We start from the raw sequence: 16,429 nt of genomic DNA, 5'->3' as shown, positions 1-16,429 counted from the left end.
TGCCTGCCAGTCTTTAAATCCTCCCAAGTCGCACTAGCAAACCTCCCTGTGAGGGTATTTGTCCCCGTTCAGTTTAGGTGCAACCCATCCCTCTTAGACAGGTCACCCCTTGCCCAAGAAGCGGTCGCAATTATCCATGAACCTGAAAGCCTGCCCCCAGTACCAGCTCCTTAACCAATGCATTCATCTCTCACCTATCTTTCTCTGACTTAACTCACTAACATGTGGCACTCGTGGCAACCCATAAATTATTACCCTCTAGGTCCTGCCTTTCAGCCTCTTTGCTAACTCCTTGTACACAGTCCGCAGGATCACATCCCTCTTTCTTCCTCCGTCATTGGTACCAATGTGTAGAATGGCCTCTGGCTGCTCACCCTCCCCGTTAAGAATTTGTTGCAACCACTCAGAGATTTCCTTGACCTTGGCACCAGGGAGGCAACACACAGCCCTGGTATCTCAAATGTGGCTACAGAAACTATGCCCCCAACGAATGAGTCTCCAACCACGATCACTCACTTGGATTTCCCTGACCCTGTCCCACAGCAGGGCGGTTTGTACAACGGACCTGGCTACTGCTGATTATATAACTGTTCCAGTTTAGTTTTAGATCAGTGTTAACCTTGATGAAGTGGATAGCCAAGCACCTCAGTGGTCTACAGTACAGGAGAAATAAATTCTTAAGCTCACGGATTCTGTGACAGTCAAAGACAAGCACTGAATTGTTCTAACCTCATTTCCAACACCTGGCCCATAGCCTTGCATGGCTTGGATAACACTTGCACATTTAAAAAAAATGTAAGGATGATGGTAAGGACATGGAATTTTGTGATATGGTCATATTCTCTCTTGTTGGAGCTGATTGCTGCTGAGCACTTGAATGGTGCAAATGTTACTTATCCTTTGTCAGGCCAAGCCTGATAATTGTCCAAGTCTCACTGTATTTTCTCATCGTTGACTTCACTGTTGGAAAAGTCATGAATTCTGCTGGACACCTGGACAATATTCAATGAACATTCATGTCTCCACTTTGGTTCAAGTGAAGACATGACTTCAACCAGTGCAGGTATCCAGTGAATGCCACTGACTCAACTTCCTATTCCTCTCCACATTCAATCAGAAGTTGCCTTGGTGGAAATGACAGATTGCAGTTTCCTTCCTTTTCAAGCTCAGGATCTCTGATCATATTTGTGGTAAATCCTGAATGAGGTTGCGAGAAGTGTGGCATGACGGAAAGTCAACTGAGCCTCAGTGTGCAACTGTTTGACAGCACTGTCATCCACATGTTGCATTACTTTGCTGATGATTGAGAATACATTGAGGTCATAATTGGTCAGGACAATTTGTCTGACGATTGCGTGATAGGTCATCTTTCTCTGAAATGTGAGTGTTGCAAGTGTTTAAAAATGTACTGGAAAACATTTACTGTTGGTGTGGTGACGTTGGGGCACATTGTTCCAATACAGTTTGTGGGATGCTGCCAGGTGCCATGGCATTTGCAGTATCCAGAACATTGAGTCTTGTCATTGCGTGAAATAATTTGAATTGCGTGTAAGTTAAGATCTGTGATGCCTCCTCAGGATGAGCGCAAGAAGATCATCCAGACTGATGCTATGAATGGTTTCATCTGCTCCTTCACCTTTTGCTCATTACATCTTGTAGTAACTCCATGTAGCCTGATGAGAAACTAAAGCTCATCTTGATTCATTTGCATTCGAAGGTGCCTATTTTTCCCAAACAAAAGGACCCATCACTGAGCGGGAAGTATGGACAATGTTATAGACATCAGTGGTGAGATAGTGCTGGATCTTGACCAGCAAAACCATTGTTGTGTTGTTGAAATGCAAACAAAAATCTATGTGATGTAAACTTTATTCTCAGCTAATCCCTTTCTCAAATGACAGATTGTGATGTTGGTAACTGGAAAGCCTCCATTGTTGGAGGACGAGAAGCCGTATCTAATTGAAGCAGCACGGGCTTTTGCGATGACTGTGGAAACCACTGCTTATGCCTTTCTTCAAGCATTGTCAAGGAATGATATTAACTATGCAACACGGATTGCGAGGTGGCTAACGATGCAACAGAACTATGGTGGTGGATTTCACTCGACGCAGGTAAATGCTTGAGATCACAACAACAGGTATTCAGATATTTCCATGGATCGTGTTACTAACTGGTGGTTGTTGCAGTTTGCAATCAAACTGGACACTGCATTTTCATCTGCAGGTTTGGTGCACTGGCACAAATTCCAGTTCTTCAATGGTGTTAATCCTTGGTTAAATTCTTACATGCACTTTGCCTGTGCATCAGTTTTCTTTTTGGCATTGTCCTTGAAAACTATCTCTTTCTGCAAACCTTCACTTACTTGTCATAGGATCATTGAGGGACAGTGTAATAGAGTGCTATGGCAATGGAACAGACCCTTCAGCAAATTGTATGTGCCCTCACAAGATGCAAGTCCCTTACTATTCTAATCACATTTCCCAGCACTCGACCCAGAGCCTTGTATGCCTTGGTATCGCAAATGCCCAATCAAAGACTTGTTAAATGTTATCATGGTTTCTGCCTCTACCACCCACACAGTCGGTGCGTTCCACATTCTCACCACAGTTTGGTGCAAAAACAAGTCAGTTTCCTCGAGAGATAGTAGGAACTTGCCAATTCTGGAGAATCTGAGAGAACAAGGAGTAGAACTGGATGAACACAGCGGGCCGAGCAGCATCAGAGAAGCAAGAAAGCTGACGTTTCGGGTCGACACCCTTCTTCAAAAATGTTGGGGGGAGAAGGGGATTCTGAAAAAAATAGGGAGAAGTGGGGAGGCAGATAGAAGATTGGTAAAGGAGAAGTTAGGTGAACTGTCCTGTGCTGTCCACTCACTGTCCCCTGCTCCAGAATCATAGAATAAGAGAATTCTCCAGAATTAGACCATAAGGCCATGAGACATAGGAGTGGAGGTAAGGCCATTCGGCCCATCAAGTCCACTCCGCCATTTAAATCATGGCTGATGGGCATTTCAACACCACTTCTCTGCACTCTCCGCGTAGCCCTTGATTCCTTTTGAGATCAAGAATTTGTCGATCTCTGCCTTGAAGGCGTCCAACATCCCGGCCTCCACTGCACTCTGCGGCAATGAATTCCACAAGCCCACCACTTTCTGCCTGAAGAAATGTCGTCTGATTTCAGTTTTAAATTGACCCCCTCGAATTTTAAGTCTGTGCCCACGGGTCCTCGTCTCCCCTCCTAACGGAAACAACCTCCTAGCGTCCACCTCTTCTAAACCATACATTATCTTGTAAGTTTTTATTAGTTCTCCCCTCAACCTTCAAAACTATAGTGAGTACAATCCCAGGATCCTTAGCCATTCATCATAGGTTAAGCCTACCATTCCAGGGATCATCCGTGTGAATTGGACAAGCACTTCATTCCATTGTGTCTGTAACCACTGAAGCCACACTAAGTTCACATTCGGCTCATGTTTTAGCAATAGGCCCGTTGCCTTGAATGTTATTTCATTTTAAATGCTGTACCAACCCTTTTCCTTTAATGTGAAAAGATTATCCACCACCTCAACTAAAGTCCCAGACAATGAATTCCAAACACCCAGCACCTTCTGGGTGTCTTTTCTTTCCTGAAATTCCTTCTGAGCCTTTTAGCTTAAATGTATGTATCTCTTCCCCGTGGCCCCCCGACCTCCCATCCCATGAATGGTCGTTCTGCTTCCCTCGCCTAGACCCATCAGAATGCAGACCATTTTTTCAGGACCTTCTTCAACCTTCTCTCTTCGGAAGAAAACAAGCCAACCTTATCCAGATAAAACAGTGATGCTGCCTGGCCTGCAGTGTTCCTCCAGCTCCACGCTGTGTTATCTCAGACTCCAGCATTGACAGTTCTTGTTATCTCAAACTTATCCAGACTCTCCATCGAGTTAAAATGCTTCACCCCCTCAGAACATCCTGATGAATGTCCTCCACACATGCTCAAATGCAATCACCTCTTTTCTATCATGAAGAGACCATTAGAACATAGAACATTACAGCGCAGTACAGGCCGTTCGGCCCTCGATGTTGTGCCGACCCGTCATACCGATCTGAAGCCCATCTGAACTACACTATTCCATGTACGTCCATATGCTTATCCAATGACGACTTAAATGTACCGAAAGTTGGCGAATCTACTACCGTTGCAGGCAAAGCGTTCCATTCCCTGACTACTCTCTGAGTAAAGAAACCACCTCTGACATCTGCCCTATATCTTTCACCCCTCAATTTAAAGCTATTCTTTCACCCTTCAATTTAAAGCGAGAGCAGAACTGCACTCAGTCCTTCAGCTGGGGCCTCACCAAACTCCTGCACAGCTCTTCAGCCATTTGCTTTCCTAACTGTCCCTTTAAGCTGCCATGCCATGTTCAGCAATCTGTGCATAAGCACCCCAAGATAACACCATTGCTCTGACCTTCCTAGTGTCCTGGCATCCATTGAAAGATTCCTTGCCATGTTAGTTCTTCCAAATTGCATTAACATACACTTATCAGTGTTAACACTCCATCTACCACTGACCTGCCCATTTGACCAATGTATAACTTTGGATTGAACTTGCTGTATTTTCCTGGACCCCACGAGCTTTTACCTTCTTTGCCAGGCTCCCATGTGAGACCCTGTCCAAGTCTTTGCTGAAATCTGTTTTCACTGCATCAATTCCCATCTACACCTTGGATGACGAGAGCGGTGGAGCTTCTAGTGAAAAGGAAGAAGGTAGCTTACATAAGGTGGAGGAAGCTAGGGTCAAGTTCAGCTAGAGGGGATTACATGCAGGCAAGGAAGGAGCTCAAAAATGGTCTGAGGAGAGCCAGGAGGGGGCACGAGAAAGGCTTGGCAGAAGGAATCCGGGAAAACACAAAGGCATTTTACACTTACGTGAGGAATAAGAGAATGGTCAAAGAAAGAGTAGGGCCGATCAGGGATAGCATAGGGAACTTGTGTGTGGAGCCTGAGGAGGTAGGGGAAGCCCTAAATGAGTTTTTTGCTTCTGTCTTTACGAAAGAAACGACCTGTGTAGTGAATGAAACCTTTGAAGAGCAGGTGTGCATGCTGGAATGGATAGAGATAGAGGAAGCTGATGTACTGAAAATTTTGTCAAACATTAAGATTGACAAGTCGCCAGGCCCGGATCAGATTTGTCCTCGGCTGCTTTGGGAAGCGAGAAATGCAATTGCTTCGCCACTTGCGAAGATCTTTGCATCCTCGCTCTCCACTGGAGTCGTACCTGAGGACTGGAGAGAGGCAAATGTAATTCCTCTCTTCAAGAAAGGAAATAGGGAAATCCCCGGCAATTATAGACCGGTAAGTCTCACGTCTGTCGTCTGCAAGGTGTTAGAAAGGATTCTGAGGGATAAGATTTATGACCATCTGGAAGAGCATGGCTTGATCAAATACAGTCAACACGGCTTTGTGAGGGGTAGGTCATGCCTTACAAACCTTATCGAGTTTTTTGAGGATGTGACTAGTAAGGTTGATGAGGGTCAAGTTGTGGATGTGGTGTATATGGACTTCAGTAAGGCATTTGATAAGGTTCCCCATGGAAGGCTCATTCAGAAGGTCAGGAGGAATGGGATACAGGGGAACTTAGCAGCTTGGATACAGAATTGGCTGGCCAACAGAAGACAGCGAGTGGTAGTAGAAGGAAAATATTCTGCCTGGAAGTCAGTGGTGAGTGGGGTTCCACAGGGCTCTGTCCTTGGGCCTCTACTGTTTGTAATTTTTATTAATGACTTGGACGAGGGAATTGAAGGATGGGTCAGCAAGTTTGCAGACGACACAAAGGTCGGAGGTGTCGTTGACAGTGTAGAGGGCTGTTGTAGGCTGCAGCGGGACATTGACAGGATGCAGAGATGGGCTGAGAGGTGGCAGATGGAGTTCAACCTGGATAAATGCGAGGTGATGCATTTTGGAAGGTCGAATTTGAAAGCTGAGTACAGGATTAAGGATAGGATTCTTGGCAGCGTGGAGGAACAGAGGGATCTTGGTGTGCAGATACATAGATCCCTTAAAATGGCCACCCAAGTGGACAGGGTTGTTAAGAAAGCATATGGTGTTTTGGCTTTCATTAACAGGGGGATTGAGTTTAAGAGTCGTGAGATCTTGTTGCAGCTCTATAAAACTTTGGTTAGGCCGCACTTGGAATACTGCGTCCAGTTCTGGGCGCCCTATTATAGGAAAGATGTGGATGCTTTGGAGAGGGTTCAGAGGAGGTTTACCAGGATGCTGCCTGGACTGGAGGGCTTATCTTATGAAGAGAGGTTGACTGAGCTCGGTCTCTTTTCATTGGAGAAAAGGAGGAGGAGAGGGGACCTAATTGAGGTATACAAGATAATGAGAGGCATAGATAGAGTCGATAGCCAGAGACTATTTCCCAGGGCAGAAATGGCTAGCACGAGGGGTCATAGTTTTAAGCTGGTTGGTGGAAAGTATAGAGGGGATGTCAGAGGCAGGTTCTTTACGCAGAGAGTTGTGAGAGCATGGAATGCGTTGCCAGCAGCAGTTGTGGAAGCAAGGTCATTGGGGTCATTTAAGAGACTGCTGGACATGCATATGGTCACAGAAATTTGAGGGTGCATCCATGAGGATCAATGGTCGGCACAACATTGTGGGCTGAAGGGCCTGTTCTGTGCTGTACTGTTCTATGTTCTATGTTCTATGTACACACTCCGTCACCTCTTTGAAAGGATCATCTAGGTTTGTGAGGGATGACCTCCCTCTGACAAAGCTATGCTGACCGTTGCTGATCAAACCCCACTTCTTTCCAAGGAAATTAAGCCTGCCGTTCAGAATATTCTCCAATATTTTCCTATCTACTGATGTGATACTCACCAGACTGTAATACTCTGCTTTATGTTTGTCATGCATTTTGATAAGTGGAACGATGTTACTTGTTCTCCAGGTAATTCTTCTGATTTTAAATTCACCGGATCACCTTACATGTCCCCAGTCTCTGTTAATTCTGCTCAGGAATTGTGTGCCGAAATGCTCCTTCTCACATGTAAAAGGTGATGTGAATTTCTCGTTTAACACCTGACAATTGCTGTCCAGTTCAAACCATACATTTGCCTCTTCATCCCTCATGAGACCTGTTTTTCCCTGGATTTTCTCTTTCGCTCTGAGACACTTGTAGAAGATTTTGAGATTCTCCCTGATCCTCATCCTGGTCACCAGCATTCTGTTGCCCTCTATTTGTTCTCTTAATTGCGATGACAAGATCCCCCTGCACACCATACATCATCATCATGGTGGTTTCTCGCAGATGTGGATGACAGTCTCCCACTCTCAGGCTGAATCTACGGGTGGCTGTACAGACCGATGCAGCGACCGTAGGCTCTGTTGCACTTGGGGCAGAAGGCGGTCGTGGGAAGGGGTGAGGGGGTTGTTGATGTAGCTGCATGGCTTCCGCTGCTTCCAAATCAAGCCTCGACGTGTTGATGCCTTCCCAGGTGCTCCTCAGGCATCGGACCGTCTTCGGCCGGTGATTCTCGGTGTCTGCAGGAATGTTGCACTTCGCCGTTGAGGCCTTGAGTTTATCACCGAGTGCTTCCTCTGCACGTCTGGGTCTCGCCTGCTGTTTTGAAGCTGGGATTAGAACATGCGGGGAGTCTCGTGTCAGTCATACAGATGAAGTGTCCAGCCCATTGTGGCTGATCGAGGATGGTCAGTGCCTCAGTGCTGGGGATGTTGGCCTGGTTGACGTTAGTGCGTCTACAGGGACTCTGTTGATTTATTCCCTTGATAACTGTTATACACCTCCCTTTTCCTTCTTATCTGATCCAAGAACAAAGAAAATTACAGCACAGGAACAGGCCCTTCGGCCCTCGAATCCTATGCCAATCGAGATCCTCTGTCTAAACCTGTCGTCTATTTTGTCAGGGTCTTTGCTCCCTGCCCATCCATGTACCTGTCCAGGTACATCTTAAAAGACCCTATCGTGTCTGCGTCTTCAAGCTCTGCTGGCAACGCATTCCAGGCACCCACCACCCTCTTCCGAAAGAACTTCCCTTGCATATCTCCTTGAAACTTTCCTCCTCTCGGTTTGAACTCATGACCCCTTGTAATTGAGTCAATAACTCTGGGGGAAAAAGCTTCTTGCTATCCACCTTGTCTGTATCCCTCATGATTTTGTAGCCCTCAATCAGGTTCCCCCCTCAATCTCCGTCTTTCTCATGAAAATAATCCTAATCTACTCAACCTCTCTTCATAGCTAGCACCCTCCATACCAGGCAACATCCTGGTTAACCTCTTCTGCACCCTCTCCAAAGCATCCACATTCTTTTGGTAATGAGGCGGCCAGAACTGTACGGAGTACTCCAAGTGCGGCCGAACCAAAGTCTTATACAACTGCAAAATGACCTGCCAACACTTGTACTCGATACCCCGTCCGATGAAGGAAAGCACACCATATGCCTTCTTAACCACTCTGTTGACCTGCATTGCCAACTTCATGGAACAATGGACCTTAACACCCAGATCTCCCTGAACATAAATTTTCCGGGAGAGGGGGAAGGCAGATTGAAGAAGGACAGAGGGGAAGATAGGTGCAGAGGAGACAGACGAGCAATAAGGAAGGAGAGGATCAAATATGAAGGAAGGCTAGCTAGTCATATTAGAAATCACAGTGAAAGCTTCTTTCAATACATAAGAAACAAACATGAGGCAAAAGTAGACACTGGGCCGCTCCAAATTGATGCTGGAAGGCTAGTGATGGGAGATAAGGAAGTAGCTGAAGGACTTAATAAGTACTTTGTATCAGTCTTCACAGTGGAAGACATGAGTAGTATGCCAACAATTAGGGAGAGTCAGGGGGCAAAGTTGAGTATGGTAGGCATTACAAAAGAGAAAGTGCTAGAAAAGCTAAAAAGTCCAAAAATTGCTAAATCTCCTGGCCCCGATGGGCTACATTGTAGAGTTCTGAGGAAGGTGGCTGAGGAAATAGCAGAGGCTTTGGATGTGATCTTTGAAAAGTCCCAGATGATTAGAAAATTGCTGTTGTAACCCCCTTGTTTAAGAAAGGATCAAGGCAAAAGATGGAAAATTACAGGCCGATTAACCTGACCTCGGTAGTTGATAAAATTCTTGAATCATTGTCAAGGATGAGATTTTGAAATTCCTGGAAGTGCAGGGTCAGATTAGAACAAGTCAGCATGGATGTAGTAAGGGGAGGTCGTGCCTGCCAAACCTGTTAGAATTCTTTGAAGAGGTAACAAGTATGTTAGACCGGGGAAACCCAGTAAATGTTGTCTATCTAGACTTCCAAAAGGCCTTTCATAAGTGTCTCACGGGAGGCTGCTGAGCAAGGTGAGGGCCCATGGTGTTTGAGATGAGCTACTGGCTTGGATTGAGGATTGGCTGTCTGATAGAAGGCAGAGAGTTGGGATAAAAGGCTGTTTTTCGGAATGGCAACCAGTGACAATTGGTGTCGCAGGTTTCGGTGTCGGGGCCGCAGCTGTTCACCTTACGTATTGATGATCTGGATGAAGGGACTGGGGTCATTCTGGCGAAGTTTTCCGATGATACGAAGATAGGTGGACAGGCAGGTAGTACTGAGGAGGTGGAGAGGCGGCAGAAAGAGTTAGACAGTTTAGGAGGGAGGAGTAGAGATTCCCTGAGGTTGGTCCGGAGGGAGGAGTAGAGATTCCCTGAGGTTGGTCCGGAGGGAGAAGGGTCTAGGCCCGAAACGTCAGCTTTTGTGCTCCTGAGATGCTGCTTGGCCTGCTGTGTTCATCCAGCCTCACATTTTGTTGACAGTTTAGGAGAGTGGTCCAGGAAATGGCTGATGAAATTCAATGTGAGTAAATGTGGGGTTTTGCACTTTGGGAAGAAGAATACAGGCATGGACGATTTCCGAAATGGTGAGAAAATTCGTAAAGCTCAAGTACAAAGAAATCTAGAAGTGTTTGTCCAGGATTCTCTAAAGGTTAACTTGCAGGTAGAGTCCGTAATTAAGAAAGTGAATGTAATGTTGTCCTTTATCGCAAGAGGGTTGGAATATAAAAGCAGCGATGTGCTTCTGAGGCTTTATAAAGCTCTAGTTAAGCTCCATTTAGAATACCGTGTCCAATTTTGAGCCCCATAGCTCAGAAAGGACATACTAGCCCTGGAGCGTGTCCAGCGGAGATTCACACGGAATATCCCTGAAGTGGTAGGTTTGACATACAATGAACGGCTAAGGATTCTGGGATTGTACTCATCAGAGTTTAGAAGGGTGAGGGGAGATCTAATAGAAACTTAGAACATAATGTCTGCCTAGGAAGGGGTGGACGCTAGGAAGTTGTTTCCGTGAGGCCGGGAGACGAGGACCCATGGGCACAGCCTTAAAATTAGAGGGGGTAAATTTTAAATGGAAATGAGATGACATCTGTAAAGCCAGAGAGTGGCGGGCTTGTGGAAATCATTGCCACGGAGTGCAGTCGGGGCCAGGACGTTGGATGCCTTCAAGGCAGAAATTGACAAATTCTTGATCTCACGAGGAATCAAGGGCAACGGGGAGAGTTCAGGGAAGTGGAGTTGAAATGCCCCTGAGCCATGATTTAAATGGTGGCGTGGACTTGATGGGCCGAATGGCCCTACTTCCACTCCGATGTCTTCTGGTCTTAAGTAAAAGGGGCGGACATGAAGCCAGTAGAGGTGATTGTGGGTGTGGAGGTAGGGAGGGGATAGGTCAGTCTGGGGAGGACGGACAGGTCAAGGGGGCGGGAAGAGGTTAGTAGGTCGGGAATGGGGGTTTGGCTTGAGCTGGGAGGAAGGGAGGCTGGTAAGAGGAAGAACAGATTAGGGGACGAGCTGGGCTGGTTTTGGGATGCAGTGGTGGGAGGGGAGATTTTGGAGCTTGTGAAATCCACGTTGATAGCATTGGTCTGCAGAGCTCCCAAGGCTCAGTGAAGGAAGGACAATAAACACTGGTCAGTCAGTCATACATCCAACAAGAAAACTTTATTTTTTTTAAAAAATAGGATGCATCTGTTAATCAAGTGGCAAAGCATTATCGAGTTTTGAGAAGATTTGTAGCTCAGGGTTGAGGTTCTGGATGTAAGATTGCTCACTGAGCTGGAAGGTTAGTTTGCAGACGTTTCGGCACCATTCCAGGTAAAATCATCAGTGAGCATCCGGAGTTAGGTCCCGCCTTCTCTTTCAGTGTTCCGGTTTCCTTGGGTTGGTGATGTCATTTCCGGTTCCTTTTCTCAGAGGATGGGAGATGGATTTGGCGCCAACGTGTTCTCCCGAGTGGAGTCTGTGTGTGGCATGAACTGCCAGAGGAGTGACAGAGGCTGTTATACTCACAGTATTTAGAAGTCACCTGCAGGGACACATGAATAGGAAGGGTCTGGAGGGATATGGGCGACAGGCTGGCAAACAGAACTAGTCAGTTACGGTGTCTGGTCGGCCTGGAGGAGTTGGACTGAAGAGTCTGTTTCCCTGCTGTACAACTCGACGACTCTGTCTCTCTCTCTCCAAATTTCTCCAAACCCACCCCCCGCCACACACACACAATCTCTGTCTCTCCATCTCTCTGTGTGTGCCTCACTCTATGTCTCTGTCTCTCTCTGTCGTCTTGTCTCTGCCACCTCGCTGTGCACTTCTGTCTCTCCCCTCTCTCCGCTTTCACTCTGTCTCTTTGGTCTCTGTGTGCGCCCCTCTCTATCTCTCGTCTTGTATCTGGCTCCGTCTGTGTGTGCTTCTGCTGTTCTCTCTCCCCTGTCTCCCTGTCTCTCTGTCTCTCCCTGTGAACCTCTCTCTGTCCCCTCTCCCCCGCCCCTCTGTCTCTCTCTTCCTCTCTATCCGAGCCTCTCCACCCGCTCAGCAGGGAGCGTTGTGAGTTTTTTGAACGAAGTTTAAAAATCTCTATTTAAACCCAACCCATCCGCAATCAGACTGCATTTCTAATCCCCCTCTCTCTCTCTCACACACACACACACACACACACACACACACACACACACACACACACACACACACACACACACACACACACAGAGAGAGAGTAGTCAATCCCCTTCCTCTCCTGTTCCGACTCACGCCTTTCCCCCCCCCCATCCCTCGGCGACGAGTCCGCTGTCTGGATCCCTCTGAGGACCCAGCTGTTCGGCAACGGGGATCATCGCACCACGCTCCCGTACCCCTACAACCTCCTGTTCTCCAGTGGCCTCCAGCATGACCACCGGGCTGGGAGCAGGCATCCGGGCTGCTGGAGCGCTCGCTGCTCAGTGGCTCGGCCCTGTGCCGGGAGCGGGGATCCGAGGTGGGAGAAGGCCTCTTCGCCCGGCGCCTGGGCACAGCTGCCTTGCACTGAGCCCGCGCTCCCCGAGCACCCGGCCGCAGGTCCGCGACGCCTTCCGTAGCTGAGCAGCCGACAACTATCTCCTACTGCAAGGTAAGCTGGGGGTGGTGGTTTGGGGTGAAGGGAGGATTGGGGACATGAGCACGGTCCCTGTTTCACATCCTGCGCCGCTCCTATCCCAAAGCGAGGGGTTGGGAATGGATGTTTTGGGGGTGAGAATTCCCCTCCCCGGGTGAGGGGAAGGCTGGGGACATCGGGAGGGTGTCTATTATCCAGCCTTGCGCGGGTTTCCGGAGCCGACCAGCCTGCAGCTCTCGTACTACATGGTAAAGGGAAGGAGGCGGATGGGATGGGGTCGGGGTTGGAGGATAGCCGTCCTGGAAGTGAGTGGACATGGGGAGAGTCACTATTGTGCAGCCCAGTGACTGAGTGGCCGACAGCTACTGCAAAAGGGTCGGATTAGGAAAGGGGTGTTGTAGGGAGGTTTGGGGTCACGGGCGGCGCCGCTTTCTGCAGCCGAACAGCCATCGCCACAAGATTGGATGGGAGGGGGTGTTTTAGGAGCGAAGGGATGCCCCCTCCCCCTGCTGCTGTGGGAAGTAGGATCTTTATCGCACAGCCCTCCGTAGTCGAATAGCACCCCGGCGACAAGGTGAGAAGACAGGAGGGGCTCCCGGGGATGAGGGAAGGACACAACCACTGTCAGTATAAGGTTAGGGGGTGATATTACCCCTTCCTGGGGCTGAGGGGAGCTCCTGATGCCCTGCGCCAAGCGAACAGCCAAGATGGAGCCGCAGCTCTCCGACCTCAAGGGGACCCTGTCTCAGAGGCTGGAGCATTTCTAGCCGGAGCTCGGAGGGAAAGGGTCATCGCACCCAAAACGCGACCTCGGGACTTTTTCTTCACAGATGCTGAGCATTTCCAGCAACTTGTGTTTGCATTTCCACCCGGAGGTGGGTTTGTGGAGAGACACCATGGGACGGGAATGGGTGTGGGGTTTGATGGGGCAGTCACAGAGACTGTCGAGAGAGAGAGAGGCAACCCCTGCGTCAGGGTTTGGAAAATCTCCGGCATTTCTTCATTTCTCTCTCAGCCGAAGGCGCTGCGTGCTTTGGTTTCCTTTCCTCTTGTACTCTCTCCCCGTGTGAATAAAGCCAGAGTGAGTTTGTGGGCGGAGAGAGAGAAAGAAGGGACAGAAAGATGGAAATAAGGGAACATGACAAGGGAGTGAAATTAGAGCCAGCAGAGGTGAGAGAGGGGGAGAGAATCAGAGGGAGGGAGGAAGAGCAAGAAAACACAAACAAAGGAGAATGGGGGGTAACAAGGTGTTGATGTGGATGAACACAGCAGGACAAGCAGCATCAGAGACGCAGGGAAGCTGATGTCAGAGATGATGGGAACTGCAGATGCTGGAGAATCCAAGATAATAAAATGTGAGGCTGGATGAACACAGCAGACCAAGCAGCATCTCAGGAGCACAAAAGCTGACGTTTCGGGCCTAGACCTTTCATCAGAGAGCGGGTGAGGGTTCTGGAATAAATAGGGAGAGAGGGGGAGGCGGACCGAAGATGGAGAGAAAAGAAGATAGGTGGAGAGAGTATAGGTTGGGAGGTAGGGAGGGGATAGGTCAGTCCAGGGAAGACGGACAGGTCAAGGAGGTGGGATGAGGTTAGTAGGTAGATGGGGGTGCGGCTTGGGGTGGGAGGAAGGGATGGGTGAGAGGAAGAACAGGTTAGGGAGGCAGAGACAGGTTGGACTGGTTTTGGGATGCAGTGGGTGGAGGGGAAGAGCTGGGCTGGTTGTGTGGTGCAGTGGGGGGAGGGGAAGAATTGGGCTGGTTTAGGGATGCGGTGGCGGAAGGGGAGATTTTGAAACTGGTGAAGTCCACATTGATACCATTAGGCTGCAGGGTTCCCAGGCGGAATATGAGTTGCTGTTCCTGCAACCTTCGGGTGGCTGGTATCATTGTGGCACTGCAGGAGGCCCATGATGGACATGTCATCTAAAGAATGAGAGGGGGAGTGGAAATGGTTTGCGACTGGGAGGTGCAGTTGTTTGTTGCGAACTGAGCGGAGGTGTTCTGCAAAGTGGTCCCCAAGCCTCCGCTTGGTTTCCCCAATGTAGAGGAAGCCACACCGGGTACAGTGGATGCAGTATACCACATTGGCAGATGTGCAGGTGAACCTCTGCTTAATGTGGAATGTCATCTTGGGGCCTGGGATAGGGGTGAGGGAGGTGGTGTGGGGGCAAGTGTAGCATTTCCTGCGGTTGCAGGGGAAGGTGCCATGTGTGGTGGGGTTGGAGGGCAGTGTGGAGCGAACAAGGGAGTCATGGAGAGAGTGGTCTCTCTTGAAGGCAGACAGGGGTGGGGATGGAAAAATGTCTTGGGTGGCGGGGTCGGATTGTAGATGGCGGAAGTGTTGGAGGATGATGCGTTGTATCCGGAGGTTGGTGGGGTGGTGTGTGAGAACGAGGGTTATCCTCTTTGGGCGGTTGTGGCGGGGGCGGGGTGTGAGGGATGTGTTGCGGGAAATACGGGAGACGCGGTCACGGGCGTTCTCGATCACTGTGGGGGGAAAGTTGCGGTCCTTGAAGAACTTGGACATCTGGGATGTGCGGGAGTGGAATGTCTTATTGTGGGAGCAGATGCGGCGGAGGCGGAGGAATTGGGAATATGGGATGGAATTTTTGCAGGAGGGTGGGTGGGAGGAGGTGTATTATAGGTAGCTGTGGGAGTCGGTGGGCTTGAAATGGACATCAGTTACAAGCTGGTTGCCTGAGATGGAGACTGAGAGGTCCAGGAAGGTGAGGGATGTGCTGGAGATGGCCCAGGTGAACTGAAGGTTGGGGTGGAAGGTGTTGGTGAAGTGGATGAACTGTTTGAGCTCCTCTGGGGAGCAAGAGGCGGCGCCGATACAGTCATCAGTGTACCGGAGGAAGAGGTGGGGTTTGGGTCCTGTGTCGGTGCGGAAGAGGGGCTGTTCCACGTAACCTACAAAGAGGCAGGCATAGCTGGGGCTCATGCGGCTGCCCATGGCCACCCCCTTAGTCTGTAGGAAGTGGGAGGAGTCAAAAGAGAAGTTGTTGAGGGTGAGGACGAGTTCGGCTAGGCCGATGAGGGTGTCGGTGGAGGGGGACTGGTCGGGCCTGCGGGACAGGAAGAAGCGGAGGACCTGGAGGCCATCTGCATGCAGAATGCAGGTGTATAGGGACTGGACGTCCATGGTGAAGATGAGGTGTTGGGGGCCAGGGAATTGGACATCCTGGAGGAGGTGGAGGGCGTGGGTGGTGTCACGGATGTAGGTAGGGAGTTCCTGGACCAAAGGGGAGAAAATGGAGTCCAGATAGGTGGAGATGAGTTTGGTGGGGCAGGAACAGGCTGAGACGATGGGTCGACCAGGGCAGGCAGGTTTGTGGATTTTGGGAAGGAGATAGAAACGGGCCATGCGGGGTTGGGGAACAATGAGGTTGGAGGCTGTGGGTGGGAGGTCCCCAGAGGTGATGAGGTCCCCAGAGGTGATGAGGTCATGAATGGTGTTGGAGATGATGGTTTGGTGCTCGGGTGTGGGGTCATGAGCGAGGGGGCAGTAGGACGTGGTGTCGGAGCGTTGGTGTCCGGCCTCGTCGATGTAGAGGTCAGTGCGCCATACTACCACTGCGCCACCGTTGTCTGCGGGTTTGATGGTGAGGTTGGGGTTGGAGCGGAGGGCTGCCCGTTCTTCAGGGGAGATGTTGGTGTGGGTGAGAGGGGTGAAGAGATTGAGGCGTTTCATGTCTTGACGGCAGTTGGAGATGAAGAGGTCGAGGGAGGTTAGGAGGCCTGGGGGTGGTGTCCAGGAGGAGGACTTGTGTTGGAAGAGGGTGAAGGGGTCAGTGGAGGGAGGGTTAGGCTCCCGGTTGAAGAAGTCGGCGTGGAGGCGAAGATGGCGGAAAAACTGCTCTATGTCCAATCGTGACTGGTATTGGTTGATTTGTGGTTGTACGGGGACAAAGGTGAGCCCCTTACTGAGGACTGACCATTCGTCCTCAGTCAGTGGGAGGTCTGGGGAGACGGTGAACATGCGGCAGGGCCGGGTGTGGCTGTCTCCTCTGGGGTTGCTGGCTGTGGAGGCTG

The 16,429-nt window shown here is 49.6% G+C and overlaps 1 protein-coding gene across 1 annotated transcript in view; it reads left to right on the top strand.

Moving 5' to 3' along the window:
- Positions 1-706: 706 nt before the first annotated feature.
- LOC132207626 (complement C5-like) overlaps positions 707-16,429 on the top strand; it is a 261,625-nt gene continuing 245,902 nt past the window's right edge. The window contains exons 1-2 of the mRNA XM_059643569.1: positions 707-807; positions 1,902-2,111. Of these exons, the coding sequence (XP_059499552.1) occupies positions 802-807; positions 1,902-2,111 (216 nt within the window). The 5' untranslated portion in view covers positions 707-801. The remainder of the gene's footprint in view (positions 808-1,901; positions 2,112-16,429) is intronic.

The sequence above is a fragment of the Stegostoma tigrinum genome, unplaced genomic scaffold, assembly GCF_030684315.1.
Source record: "Stegostoma tigrinum isolate sSteTig4 unplaced genomic scaffold, sSteTig4.hap1 scaffold_112, whole genome shotgun sequence".
Classification (NCBI taxonomy): domain Eukaryota; kingdom Metazoa; phylum Chordata; class Chondrichthyes; order Orectolobiformes; family Stegostomatidae; genus Stegostoma; species Stegostoma tigrinum.
This window is presented reverse-complemented; position numbering and strand designations above follow the sequence as displayed.